Source organism: Notothenia rossii, assembly GCF_949606895.1.
Source record: "Notothenia rossii genome assembly, chromosome: 6".
In the NCBI taxonomy this organism is placed as follows: Eukaryota; Metazoa; Chordata; class Actinopteri; order Perciformes; family Nototheniidae; genus Notothenia; species Notothenia rossii.
This window is the reverse complement of record NC_136909.1, coordinates 41,252,669-41,267,846: the sequence shown is the minus strand read 5'-3', so window position 1 is coordinate 41,267,846 and position 15,178 is coordinate 41,252,669. Positions and strand designations below refer to the sequence as shown.

The 15,178-nt window shown below is 40.9% G+C and overlaps 1 protein-coding gene across 2 annotated transcripts; it reads right to left on the bottom strand.

Moving 5' to 3' along the window:
* Window positions 1–9,007: 9,007 nt before the first annotated feature.
* LOC307043417 (uncharacterized protein) lies at window positions 9,008–13,378 on the bottom strand. Of its 2 annotated transcripts, XM_079687848.1 has the most exons (7): window positions 13,051–13,378; window positions 12,013–12,430; window positions 11,159–11,782; window positions 10,765–11,035; window positions 10,522–10,658; window positions 10,192–10,395; window positions 9,008–9,851 (listed from the first exon to the last, which is right to left on the bottom strand). In XM_079687848.1, exons 2-7 carry the CDS (start codon window positions 12,427–12,429, stop codon window positions 9,072–9,074), a joined length of 2,433 nt encoding a protein of 810 aa, XP_079543974.1. In that variant the 5' UTR covers window position 12,430; window positions 13,051–13,378; the 3' UTR covers window positions 9,008–9,071. The 2 variants fall into 2 exon arrangements, with proteins under 2 accessions (XP_079543974.1, XP_079543975.1); XM_079687849.1 differs by lacking the exon at window positions 12,013–12,430 and having other exon boundaries at window positions 13,051–13,377.
* Between the last annotated feature and the right edge of the window lie 1,800 nt (window positions 13,379–15,178).

Sequence of the window (15,178 nt, the reverse complement as noted above, 5' to 3'; positions counted from 1 at the left end):
GGGGGTGAAGAGACATCACAACAGTCTTAATGTTAATTTAAATTGAAATATTCCTCTAAATCGACGTTAAAAAAGGCCAAAAAAAAATTCTTCCCCCGAAAGTCTCACTCCTACTTTTTACTGAAACTTGGCAGCCCTGACTATCGCTGTCACAAATGGTAACCCCACATAATTCCGGACTATTTAAATAGCTCTTCTTAAAGTTGCATTTATTTAACTCAGCTGTTCCTACATACTTGCAGCCATCACACAGTGTACTGAGTCCTCTGTACTAATGTTGACATGTTGGCTCCCTCTCACTGCGGAGGTTACCTGTTGGTAGATGCTAGCTGGTCCCTCGGGTTGGCTTTTGGTGAATAATGCTAACACTAGCTGATAGCTGCTACATGTTAGCGTTTATTTATACAGTCTATGGTTAGCACACAGCAGCAGCGGGCTCCTACCTAGCGGCCGTCAAGACGGAGGTGAGCTATGTGCAGGGCAGGACCATCAGTCTGTCACCTGAATAGAAGACGTTTCCTTTTCCCCTCCGCCCCAGCCTGGAGGCTGGAGCTGAAGTGTCCCGCCTCAGAGCTGTCAGTGGCCGGTCCCTGCTTCACCTCACCGCTAATCTCCACCGAGCAGGCAGTGCGCAGTGACACTGTTTATCAACTGTACCGCAGCACACTGACTGGGACTGACCCACTGAGAATATACAGAACAGTATAAACCAGCGGTGGGCAGGACATTTACTGTACTGAAGTACTATTTTGAGGTACTTGTGCTTTACTTGAGCAATTACATTTTTGCTACTATGCACTTCGGTTCTACCCTGGTTCTACCCCACTATTCAGAAGTAGTGTAGGCTACTTTTACTCCACTACATTTATTTAATATCTTTAATCTTTACAGATTTGTAAAAGGCATTCAAACTAGCTGCACCTTTACCAGCTTTGATAACAATTTAATGCATCAATAATTATAAAACACATCATATATTATTCTGAAATGGACCTATCTGCAGAAGGACTACTTTTACTTTTGGTACTTTAAGTATATTTTGACTCTAATATTTTTGTACTTTTACTTCAGTAACATTTCGATTGAGTTTGACTTAACAGAGTATTCCTACACTCTGGTAATTCTACCTTTACTTAAGTACCAGATCTGAGTACTTCTTCCACCTTTGCTTGTACTTTACTTAAGAATTTCTATTTCATGCTACTTGATACCTTTACTCCACTACATTTCCTACTTTTTACACCACTTGATGTATCAGACACTCACAGACACAGTCCCTTTTAACACAATACAATTCAGGATTTGTACGTGCAATGAGTTATTGTATTTCTACTTAACTAAAGATTTAAACATCTCGAAATTGTATTATTATTAAATCATTTTTATTCGTCAAGTATTTCAATTATTTATAAAGCATTAAACATGCTTTATCATGATATATATATCATTATGGATGCATAGTATATGTTGGCCATATCTCTCAAGTCTAGATGCCAACCTTTATCTTTAATATCATCATGACTTGACGCTTGGGCAGGGAAGATAGTGGCCGACCCCTCCCACCCTGGACACAAACTGTTCACTGCGCTCCATCAGGACCAGAACCTCTCGCCACCTGAACAGGTTCTTCCCCTCTGCTACCGGCCTCTTAAACAAGGCCCGGCCCCCCCCACTGACACTTTACCTCAGCCACAACGCAGAGTCTATATGCATTACATTAATGCACACAATGTTTAAATATTGCTTACTGCACATATTTTATATTCTATAAATTATTGCATTCTATTTCGATGTAAATTACTGCTTATTTTATTGCTATCTACTATATTTAAATTTGTATTGCAGTGTTCTTAATATAGTTCGCTATCCGTGTGCTTCTTTAAATCTTATTTTTGCGCAATTGACACCTAGTCAAATTCCTCATACGTGTGAACCTACCTGGCAATAAACCTGTTTCTGATTCTGGTTCAAAAACATTGTCTTTGTATGCCAATGAGGCAGTTTGAATGTAACCGTTGGGGCTGCAGGTAGATGTATAGATGGATGGTTTTGGAAGAGATCTTGGCCTGGGACCTCCTTCTCAACACTCATAACTTTTTAACTTATTTTGTTGCAGTAAAAGTCTAATAGGTTCAGAGCAAGTCGCTGGCAGACTGAGTACGATGCAAATAACTTTATTTCGTCAAAGACAGAAAACAAAGTCTGAGCAGACCCCGGGATCCTACTGCTAAACAAACGTTGTATTCACATTTTTATAGCTAAAGCCTCCATAGCCGCTTTCACACCGCAGGACTTGCCGTACTTTAGTGCCGGCACTAAAGTACCACGGCACTGAATCCGCCAGGGGGCTAGTGCCAATCGCATTCACACCGCAGTACTTTCCCTGAAGCAAAATTACGCTGAGGTCACTTCGTCTTCTTCTCTGGGTTTACTGGCAGGCCGCAAAACCACTTCACGGCGAGTACAAAATAAAACGAGAGAAGAAGAACTACACGGGGGAGGGGGTATAAAGCCCACCCGCTGTACATGATATATATATATATATAATAGGTAGGCTCAGCAGACAGACCGTAGTGCAAAGATAAAGTGTCACATGATTATCTACTAAATAGTGAATTCAGCATCAACTTCACCAAGATGAAGTTCATATCTTCCTAAGATACGTGTTTATGTCTTTATGTCCCTACTAGAATCCGAGCTCAAATGACTCAAACCAACAAAATGTCCAAGCAAAGAATCATGTGCACCATGAGGCTGGGTTATAAGGGTAATTTACAAATAAAATACCCCATTATAACAATGGACTTTATCTTTATGTCTTTATTATATATTACCCCCTCAGGCTGATTTTGGAAAAGGACATTAACCGTTGTTTGGTGTTTTTCCCTTATTTATCTAAAACAAATGACATGATAAATTAATTGTGTTTATGTGTGTAACGGCCCGTCCACACTACAGCTTCAAAAAAAGCTTGCCGGCGGGCGTGTCTGAAGCTCGACCAACAACCAATCACATGAATCTCCCGCCCCTGACAAACAAGCAGCGGTTTGAATGGCTAGAGCTTGTACTGGCATATGATTTGATTGGCTGACGCTTCCACCGAAAGCTTCAGAAGCTTCAAAAGTTGAACATTGCTCAACTTTTGCAGCATGAAACGCCAGGAAAGCTCCGCTCTGCTACCCACATTTCAGTTCGGCGAAAAGCGAGGCAACGTGACGTCACCCCATTCAAAGTGAATGGGCAGATGCGTTGGAAACCGTTTTTGAAGCTGTCGAAGCTGTAGTGTGGACGGGCCGTAAGACTTGTGTTTCTGCCCCTGCCATTGCTGCACAAGGTTGCAACATTGTAGATAAATTCAACAAACGACACCTGTCTGCTCTCACATTCTTCTATTCTGCAAATTTGTGGTGGCACACAATAAATAAAGCTTCGCCAGTTTGTTTGTTTTATTGCATTGTCAAGACATAACAATAACGGCATCACGCCACTCAAGTAGCTTTTGCGAACATCGCTCAAAACATTTGGAGTTGGGAACTGCTTTCTGTAGAAGCTGCTGCATCCTGTCCTCAGAGTAAATTGCCAGAAGCGCCGACACTTCCTAATCATTCCACCGCTCCGGTGTTGTAGTACGTGTCATAACTGCTTTAAAGTACAAAAAAACTACTCGCTCAGGTGTGGATGTGGTTTTGTAGCGAGGAAAAAAATGGCTGCCTAAGAAAAAACATTCAGAGTCTAACGGGGCGTGGTTTGCAATTCGCCCAGCCAATAGAAATAGAATAGAAATTGGCACTCTTTTATCACCAGGTTCGTACCACCTCTCTAGCAGGGACTGAAAATGGCCAAAAGAGCTCCCGGCACTGAGTAGTCCCGGCGGTGTGAACGCAACATTATTGGTACTAACGGAACTAAAGAACCAAAGTACCAGGGAAAGTCCTGCGGTGTGAATGCGGCTCATGTCTCTTATTGGTTGAAGGACGATAAACCAACTCCCCTATTCTTTGTTGTAACTCTTTTTCGCACATGTTTCCGTGCACGTGTCCATGGCCGTGTTCCCTGCTCTACATTGACCGACTCTTGACCTGGTTAGTTTTCTAGCAGGTGAAAGGAGAGTTTTTACTTTTGTCCATTTTCCCATCGTAACTTTGTACCCGATTAACTTCAGAGAATGAGAAGAATAGTTGACAGGAATCTTCTAAAAAGGTGGCCTCTTCGTTTAACCTTGACACTCTTAATTCCACTGTTTGTGAGGCCTTGTTTTTCACCTAGTTTGCACAATATGGTCTTAGCATGAATTACCATAATGATCCCATTTTGAGTCCTTTACTACTAATTGCATAACATTATATTTCGTGCAACATCTCCTACTACAACAATGGAAGCTGGAGACCAGGTGCATTGGATGAACTCACCCGCTGCAGAGTGACGGAGTACTGCTCCCACACCATCTCCTCCATCCCCGAGCTCTGCAGGGAACACACACAGCACAGGGTTAGCCGAGCAGACAGCAGGTACATAATGCATTCAGCAGCACAATGCTCTTTGAATAAAGTAAATAACAGGTGCAACAAACAGATGTTTACAGAGTAACTAATTAAACTGCTTTCTGAGCCACGGCACAACTCGATTATACACACAGAGATATACATTAGGCAATTCTGTGTGCAGTAAATACATTAAGACCAGTGGGACAGAGCACACACGCATTGTTATTCAGTATACCTTTTTTCCTCCTGTATCACATTTTGATTTGTAAGCATTTCTCAGAATACTTTGTAATAACCTCTACATCTCTCCTCAGAATCACAATTCCTTTATCTGTCCCGCAACTTGAAACTTACAGTATTATAACAGCAAGAGTGCAGATTAATTAGAAAGAGTAGACTTACATATTATATATATATTTTTAAATACAATTAAATTAGGCTCACATTTTAAATTAAAAACACAATAAGTACAAAAACAATAACATAAAAGTACCATGTAGCAGTAAACTACTACTAAATAGCAGTATAGTTTGAAAATAAATGAGCATATCAAATTATACAATTAGATTATATTGTCTCGAGACTGAAAAATTAATCAAAAGGATACAAATAATTGAATTGCACACATTTATATACACACATTAGTGTATATTGCACAAAGTTTTATTGCAAAAATATTTTATATTTACAGGTATTAACTACGGTGTACGCTCCTGGAATGATTGTGTTTATGAACCGTGCAGAGATGATGATCACACTTCCTCACAGAGCCTATCATTTTGCGTACGCGAGTATGCTAACCATCTTTATTTATTTTTCAACAAGTGCAATAATCCAAAAAGATTGAAGTCAGAACAGCTGGAAACATGTAGACAATTTTAGTGCTGGTGTATTTCAACTGAGCTAAATCCCTTTAAATACTAAAATGTGTGTTGGTGTTTGGTTTAATGGCCGTTTGATTTCAGTAAGTGACAGAAGATATGAAGACTTTTTGCCGTCCTGATGTCAATTAAACGCTTCTTCCACCATTTTGAAAAAATTATACTGGGGTAGCTTTAAGGAATATTGATATAATCAGATAATACATTTTACACAAATAAGATAAAAGGTTGACATGTTAAAGTCAAATGTGTGGTTGAGCCACTGACTGTATGTGTAATCTGCTCTAATTTTAGCGTCTGCATTATTACTCTAATCCACCGAGGGAGTGATGGAGGGCAGCTCAGCTTTGCTTCCATTTAAAAATAATTAACCAAAAACCCTTCCCTCACACTGCTGTGATTTAAGGTAAGACACGCAACACACACACACGCAACACACAGCAACAAAGGCAACACACACACACAAAAACACACACGTATTTAAGATGTTGTGAACATTCCGTGTGTTCTCCATTCAGACTGTAAAAAGTAATTTTTCATACAGAAATGTCAGATGCTGCTTTCAACCTCTCAAATGTTCTCTGTTTTAAATATCATATTACAATTAACATGTTGTCACCTACAAGATAGGACATCTTTGAGAGCCTGGGATGGACATTTTACACATTTTCCTGACATGTTATCAACCAAACCAATAATCTAGAAAATTATCTGTAGAATAACCGATATTGAAAATAATTGACTTATTAATACATTGAATATTGTGCATAAAAAATTGTCAGTATAAGAGTCTGGCATTCTCGCATCATTATGACGGCTCCTCAATTAAAAAACATTTAAGTCTCTTATTCAAAAAAGGCATTGAATTTGACCAGCGCTCTCCTGAAACACACACGCATTAGACAATCACTGTTTGCATACAAGGTTGACTTGAATTAAATGTATAATGTCAACAGATTTCACATAACTGTATTAGGTTAGTTAAAAGCAATATGTTTAAATAAAAAATAGGTTCAACTTAACATTATTGCTTTCAACTAACCTAATAGAGTTGTGTAAAATGTGTTGCCATAATACATTTAATTAAAGTCAATGTTTATTTTTTTCGGTGTACATGGCCACAACACTTTTTTACTTGTGTTTAATTAACTCCATTCTATTGTACTCCAGTGAGGTTTGACATTATTAGTCTGTAACTGTTGAACCACTGTTAAAAAATAAATAAATCCGCTCTGTGTGATGCTTTGTTAAGGATATAGGAGACAATTGTTGTCTTGGTTACAAAAACACATATGGTTCATTTTATGAAATGATAGTGGTTTTACACCTGAAAGACCCCCCTGTCCGCCCTGAACTTTGCTCACTCATATTTACTGCAGCCATTAGAGGGCTTTTTCCCCTTCAGTGTAAATGACCAAAGCTCACAGGTTCAATATTACAACCAACACAGAGCCACATGGCAATGACTTTTACCAATCAGCAGTTTGTACATCCATTTCCATCAGTCCAAACTTTTCATCTATGTATCATCTAACAGGCTTTATGAGGAACAACAAATAACAAAGCACTTACACATGCATGGCACTGACATTGAAGTTAATCTCTTTTTCTCTTCTTCAAACAAACATCTGCTGTTTTACCGCCTATCTGTCACACACACGCACGCATACACACGCACACACATGCACACACACGACTCAGCAACACATCAGACGTTCATCAGCTGCCTCTGCTCAAGCAATTTCCTGGAACAATGAAACGGTCAAAAGACACAGTAGTGTATGACCTGTCGGGCAGCTTTGTGATATACGTTTTTTTTAAATAATAGTTATTTGATTAATTTTAGAGACAATTTTTTTTTCTTTGGTAGTCAATTGCTATGCGCATTGTGCCATTTCAAATTAAGCAAACTAGTGATGAGTGATGAGTAACTTTACTGACAACAATTTTCTCTGTAACATGAGCTACTCTAAATATAAAAGAAAAGCTCTTTAAAAGATCTCCAGCTCCATTGGCACATTCCAGCAGTAGATCTATACCCTGTTAGAAACCTTATATCTTATACCTACTATAATACATTCAAATGAAAACATACAGTTGACCCTTTAGGAGGATACAACACATCAGCACACTCTGCTCATTCATCCATCCATCCGTGCATGTCCCACCAATCTGAGCAGACAGGAGTTCCCAGCAGGTGCGTAGAGGACCACCAGGCTGCCATTCAGCTGAATAGTGTCCAGCCCCCTCAGCTGGATCCTGGGCCCCCCACCGTTGCTGCTGCCTCCCCCTTCCCTGCTGCAATCTGAGACCACAATCTTGCCCGTCTTGCACCGTTGCCATCTGGGGTAGCCGGCGCAGCAGCCCCTCGGCAGCCACTGCAGACTCATGCCTAGCAGAGGAGCCCCCCCCACAGGTGTGCCCCCCCTGCCCTGTGGCTCCTACACCCCTGAGTCTCGTGGTTCATCGTCTGGCTCAGTTGGAGTAGTTCAGACGGCATCACAACCAGCTTCCCATAGGAGAAAGTGCTTAACCCCCCTGCCTCTCTGTCCTACCTCCAATCTGGATTAGCCTGCGCCGCGGCGGATTAGCCTAGCCCTGGGAGGGAGGAGAGACTAAAAATAACAGCAGACTCACAGCGCCTCTTCCACCTCCTGCTGCCGTCCTGCGGAGAGTCCTGAGCGCTCGCACCGCGCTCCTCCACTTCCTGCACAGGCCGGACGGCATGGCCAGGTAGGAGCGGAATCCACAGGTTCAAAGGGAGAGCCAGGCTGGAGTCCAACAGAGTACTGTGTCCGTCCCCCCCCTCCCTCTGTCTGTCACTGAGCTCCCCATCCTGCTGCTTTTCCTCTCCGCTCTCACTCTCTCCCTCACTTACCCAAACACTCACATTTGTTCTGCTGTACTTGTGAGGACCACATGCGTCATTTTGTTAAAAAAGTGGTGGGGACCCTTTTTTCCGATTTTAAAAAACCACTACAGCTTGAAGCACCCCTCGCAAGCAGTACATACATAAAGACATACATACACAATGCTTAAAATACTTTTTTTGACAACAAGTGCAGTAACTCTGCTCAGGGATGCAAACACAGGTATGGTGAAAAAAGAGAGAACTATTCGAAGCAGAAAAAAAACAGCGTAATATACCGTCTGACAAAGGCCTGTGCTATAATGCTTCAATTAACTGGCTATTCTTTATAATATACTCAGATCAGTAGGAGACAGAGATGTTAAGTTATAAATCAAGGGGTTTTACTATTATTATTTACAGGTAGATATTATCGAGGGCGTAACTTTGGTTTAAGAAGTGGGGGACACACAAAACAGGGGGTCCTCCGCAATGAAACATATCTATTATCATTATATACAATGAGAGTGCAAACTTATCTAGTATCCTATCCATATGAACCTGTTTATTTGTGGGGGGACCTCACCTCCTCTAGGGGGGTCCGGGGGCATGCTCCCCCGGGAAGATTTTTTTCTTTAAATTGAAGTTAAATGCATCAATCTGGTGCACTTTGAGGGCAAAATTAAGAGATGTATGGATACATCTCTCAACACTCATATAAAACAGAACTGTATAATGCTTCAATTAACTGGCTATTCTTTATAATATACTCAGATCAAGAGGAGACATAGATGTTAAGTTATAAATCAAGGGTTTTTATTATTATTATTTACAGGTAGATATTATACACTTTTGACTTTAAGGGTTTTTCTTCTTCTTCTTTGCTTGCACAAGTGTTTCTACTGCTTTACGTCTAGCAGCATTCCGTTGCTTAGCTGCATGTCTCAACCTTGCTTCTTTCTCCTCTTGCTGTGCTGTCCTCTTGCTCTCTTGGGAACTTGCACATGTTTTCTTGAAGCCATACTCCACCTGTCTCCTCCCTTTCTCCATAAGCCTCTCCTCTCTCTGTGCTTTATCCCTTCTTGCAGCAGACCTCATGTTGCGGCACAGTGTTCTGTCAACTGGTCCAAACTTTTCGTCTTCTCTCTTAAACATCATGGTGGCAGTCATGCCCCTAGACTTCATGGCATACTTTGCTGTCTGAATTGCATCGAGCGTGGCAATGTTCATTCTTGAGCTTTTAGGGTCAAGAATATCTCCCATTAAGTTAAATGAGGACTCCACCATGGGCCCATGGAAGATAGAAAGAGCACCTCTGATAACCCCACTGAGAGCTGGATATTTCCCTGTGCTCATAACATGAGCCCACCACATGACCATGTTGTCTCCCTCGTGATACTGTGCCAGTGTTAAGTCAACGTTGTATCTGATTATTTCCTGGGTGATGTCACTCTCTGGAGGAACTAGGTGTTGCAAGATTCTTGCCAGCTTCATCAGTTGAGTCCCTGCTTCTGAATGGCCCCTCACAACAGGATCAATAGAGGACAAGGCTTGTAGGGTCTTACTTTTAAGTGGCAATTTGACCTGCATGTACTTGCCACAAGTCACATATGCCTTGGTCACCTTTTCAAAGAAATCCTAACACAAATACAAAACAAAAACAAAAAACACTTTGATGAATATCCTAAGTTTCATGCAGCACAGTGCTACGTTTCTCAATACTAAAGCTATCAGTGAAATGATGGCCTGCACTAGTCAACATCAAGCAAAACAATGTTTAAATAAGGCATGCAACAATTATTCATACAAAAATGACTATGGTAAAACCCGAGATTTGGTGTAAGAATAATATTCAAATGTATGTGAAATAGTAAGAGGTGTGCTGCCTTTGGGTTAACCTGGCCTCTTTCCACCAGGACTCTTTTTTACTTTAATATAACATTACCTAAATACTAACTAATCTATTTCACACACTAACCGGGTGTTTTCGACGGGCTGCTTCCAGGTTTTCTGCCACTTTACCAATATAGGGCTGGGAATAAAGTGTCTGGTTGGCCAAGTCCAATTCTGTCAATGCTTTGGGCGAAATCTTCAGATGCTCTGGTTTGATAAAGCAAGCCAGGAAGTTGACAAACACTTGAAGCTGCTTGTCATGCAGCTTGTGGACCAAGGTTTGACTTTCCTTAAATGCACAGAAAGGGCACGTTTCAGTAAATACTGAACCATCTTTTGTTTATAAAATTGCAATATGCATGTTATTTCTATATGGTGTGTGTTATATACACTGTATATACAAAAAAACACTCACCTGGAAAACCATCACATACTCTTTTAGTATTGGCAGTACACTGAGGTACACACTGAGATGCAGGTCCACTTTTTGGATCTCAAACCAGATCTTCTTTACCACTCGGCTCTTCCTCTTCTTCCCCAATTCAGTCATACCTACCAAAAGAAAAACAAAGATAACACATTTTATTATAGTATTAATAACTTTCTCAGAAACAGGACATTCACAATTTGAGTTCCTTGTTTAAACTAATATACATACCTTTCTTACTGAGGTCTTGGTGCACAAATGTGATCCTTCGCTGTGCTTTCTCGCTGACATGGTAGTCTTCATATAGCTTCTGCAATGGATCCTGGTAGAGAGCTTTGTCCTCTTTCCCCATGAAACCATAGTACAGGACCTTGTACACAGGCAGCAGTCTTTTTGTTTGCATCCCAACGTCATACGCAGACAACCAACGGTGGGAGACAAACCTCCTGGGATTTGTAGCAGGTATGTCCATGTATTCAGCGATTTCTTTCAGGTACATGATCTGCAAATAAAGACATAAGTCATTTTACAAGACTAAGTGTCACACAACTCAAAACATTAGAGTAAACACGGGGACAAACTCAATCTATCACTTAAGCTAAAATCAAAATTGACATTCAGTTACCTGATCTGATGCCCACAGGTGGTCAGTATGGAGATCTGTAAACAGCTGCTCCAAGTAGTTCTCAAAGGGCTCTGCAAACTTCTTTGCAGCATTGTGCACATGGTGACATGAATCACCATCAACATCAAGAAGCGTTTTACAATGGTTCTGTCTAATTCTTGTCTCCAGTCCTGACTTGCTGCCTCGCATCACATTGCATGAGTCTAACATTATGCTGACCAGGTTTGACCAGGGAATATCTTTTTCCTTAAAGAAGTTGCAGATGAGCTCCTCCAAGCTGGCAGCATTGACTTTAACAACTTCCAGAGAACCCAAATGTTCCACCACAACATCCTTCAGCTCTTGGTCAAAGTAGCTCACAAGCATTGCAAGCACCTTTTTATTACTGCTAGATGTACTCTCATCTACATTAAGAGAAAAGGGATACTTCCTTAAGTTGGAGAGCGTTCTCTCAGAGAATGTGTGGCCCAGACCATGCACCATCTTGTAAGAGGCAGCGGTTCGTGACAGTTTCATCCTACTAAGTGCTATTTTGTCTGCAGCCAGTTGTTGACTCAGTTCAACTAGGACAGGTGCAGTTGAGAGAGGTAGGGAATGTTCAGCAATAACAGCCAGGACCATTGCCTAGAAAACAGATTAAAATATATGAGATTACTCATTTCAGGAAAACAAATCTAATTTAGCTACAACGAACCTTCCTACTGACAGCACCTTTAACTTAGCATTTGCTCTAAAACAAAAAGCTCCCCCAACATTGCACAAAAGCATTAGGACAGTTGTGTTGGCTTGGCTACTCTTCTCTCCACACACACACACACACACACACACACACACACACACACACACACACATACCTCTGCATTGGATATGCGATCACACATAGGTACTGGTAGTGTAGGCGCTATCCTTTCCCTGATCTTGTCAGCTGCTGCTTTGGGGGTTGCTGGGAATGGGCTCTTTCTGAGGAGCTGTGCAACACTTTGTGTTTCTGTGATTGTGGTCACTTTATGTTTGTGAATTTCTGTCTGACAGTGTGCCAACAGGCCATGCACGCCCCTGCTGCCATAATTAATTTCTTTTGTGCACAGAGTGCATCTAGCACATCCTTTTTTGTCAACTTTTTTGAAAAAGTCTGACAGTGGGAATGTGTGTTTGACTGACTTCACCTCAATTGTGACATCTAGCTTTAGCCATGACCACTTCCAGCTGGATTTGCAACCTGCATCCAGCTTTTTCACAACAAGTGCATCACTTTCCTCAAGATCTTTCATTCTGAAAATGAATGCAAATTAGAGTTGGCACTAAGGTTAAGTGTCCCCATTATTAAACACTCATTAGACTCATGGCTAGGCCTCTAAATCTTATTCAATATCAGATATGGCTACTTCAATACCAAACTAGTAAACTACACAGCAGTCATGTGTTCATTTCCACAGTGCACAGGAAAAATATGACTAAGTATTAAGCTCATGTCGTTTATGTTGATCAGTTTGACAGAAATATAGTTCAAGTATAAAATTACCGCGTGCGTAATGCTAATTTATTTTAGCGCGTTGATCGCTCTTATATGTTATTATTGAGCTTACGGAGTATTTGCCAAATTAAAATTAAAAGGGTGTACACGTTTGGAATTGTACCTTAATAATTAATGGAGTCATTTGGAGTGAAATTGCCGATTTAATCGGAGGGCCGATCACCTTTAGGTACAAATAAAGCTTATATAGCCTACAATACATTACATTTCATTTAGCTGACGCAATACAATTAGCTGATGCAATACAATTGTATTATACAAAAAATACCATTTATATATAGTCTATGGTAAAAATACATAACATACATGCACTTTAGAGCTAATGATGTTATAACAGCCAACAGAAAAATGTACTTACATGCGGTGCTTGCGCAACTGACTGGTGCAGAAGTGCGAGTCATTTGCGCATGACTGATGTGCAACAACATGTGACTCCTGTTTGTCTTCTGTTGGTTGCTTGTTAGCAAGCAGACCCTTCACGCGATAGCAGAGCGAACAGGTACAGGAGGCGTAGAGCGAGGGATCATTTGTCCACTAGTCATGCTCGCGGATGGATACAAAAATATACTTTGGCGGCCGTTAATAGGCTATACGTGGGCGGCCCGCCCAAGTAAAGTCTATGTTTTGAAGAGAGAAGTTGTCCGTCAGTCCATGAGTCAGACCCCCCCCCCCCCCCCCAAACAAAAACTCTTCGGTTCTCCACGAATTACACAAGTCACCCAAATCAGCGTTAAAAAAGCGGGAGGCGCCGAAAAGCGACTAATTTGCATGTATGCTCTGCTACAATGCTGCAAAGTGGGAGGAACAATTTATTCACTATTCTCTATTCAATTATTCCTAATATTAAACGTGTCTCAGGTCCAAACTGCACCACTTCGGTCACCAGAAATACACCCAGAAAGTGAGAACAGTCCTCCAGAATATACAGTTGCAAGAAAAAGTATGTGAACCCTTTGGAACTACCTGGATTTCTGCATAAATTGGTCATAAAATGTGTTCTGATCTTCATCTAAGTCACAACAATAGACAAACACAGTCTGCTTAAGCTAAAACCACACAAACAATGATATGTTTTTATTGAACATACCATGTAAACATTCACAGTGCAGGGTGGAAAAAGTATGTGAACCCTTGGATTTAATAACTGGTTGACCCTCCTTTGGCAGCAATAACCTCAACCAAACGTTTCCTATAGTTGCATATCAGACCTGCACAACGGTCAGGAGGAATTTTGGACCATTCCTCTTTACAAAACTGTTTCAGTTCAGTAATATTCTTGGGATGTCTGGTGTGAATCGCTCTCTTGAGGTCATGCCACAGCATCTCTATTGGGTTGAGGTCAGGACTCTGACTGGGCCACTCCAGAAGGCGTATTTTCTTCTGTTGAAGCCATTCTGTTTTTGATTTACTTCTGTGCTTTGGGTCGTTGTCCTGTTGCATTACCCATCTTCTGTTGAGCTTCAATTGGTGGACAGATGGCCTTAAGTTCTCCAGCAAAATGTCTTGATAAACTTGAGAATTCATTTTTCTGTCGATGATGGCAATCTGTCCAGGCCCTGAGGCAGCAAAGCAGCCCCAAACCATGATGCTCCCTCCACCATACTTCACAGTTGGGATGAGATTTTGATGTTGGTGTGCTGTGCCTTTTTTTCTCCACACATAGCGTTGTGTGTTCCTTCCAAACAACTCAACTTTGGTTTCATCTGTCCACAGAATATTTTGCCAGTAGTGCTGTGGAACATCCAGGTGCTCTTTTGCAAACTTCAAACGTGCAGCAATGTTTTTTCTGGACAGCAGTGGCTTCCTCCATTTTATGACCAACTTATGCAGAAATCCAGGTAATTCCAAAGGGTTCACATACTTTTCTTGCAACTGTACATGTTGTCTTGTCCAAATAAACCTTTCTCTTCTCAAAGTTTACAATTCTTTTTGCACGCTATTTTCTGAACAATTTTAACAAATGATCCTACTGTAATGCAAAGTGGTGGGGACATGTCCCCAGCGTCCCCAGTATAAATGACGTGGGGACCGTATACAAACTTTACTCACTTTTTAAAGAAGCTGGCTCATTATTTAGTTTGTGAATATGGATTGTTTTTAAATTGTATGCACATTGATGGACCATCTATTCTATCGGCGGTAAACAGCTTGTTTTATTAATCAATTAATACTGCCAAAAACCTGCCAAAACAAAAAACACAAATGGTGTGAAAGCAGCACTGACACATCATCACCTTTGATTGGATTTTATCAAGTTGTATCAATATCCAGCTGTTACCGAGCAACATGATTTATCAAGAGTCTTATCCTTAATAAACTTAATAAATGTAAGCCCATTCAAACTCTTCTAAAAGATATCTGCTGAATGCTTCACTCTGACCACCCTCTAGTCTTCAACTAGCCCATTTGTCTGCTGTTTGCTTCTGAACAGTGGACAGTGTCTTTACAGCTTTTTTCTCTGAAAATGACACACCAGAAAAGTAAAG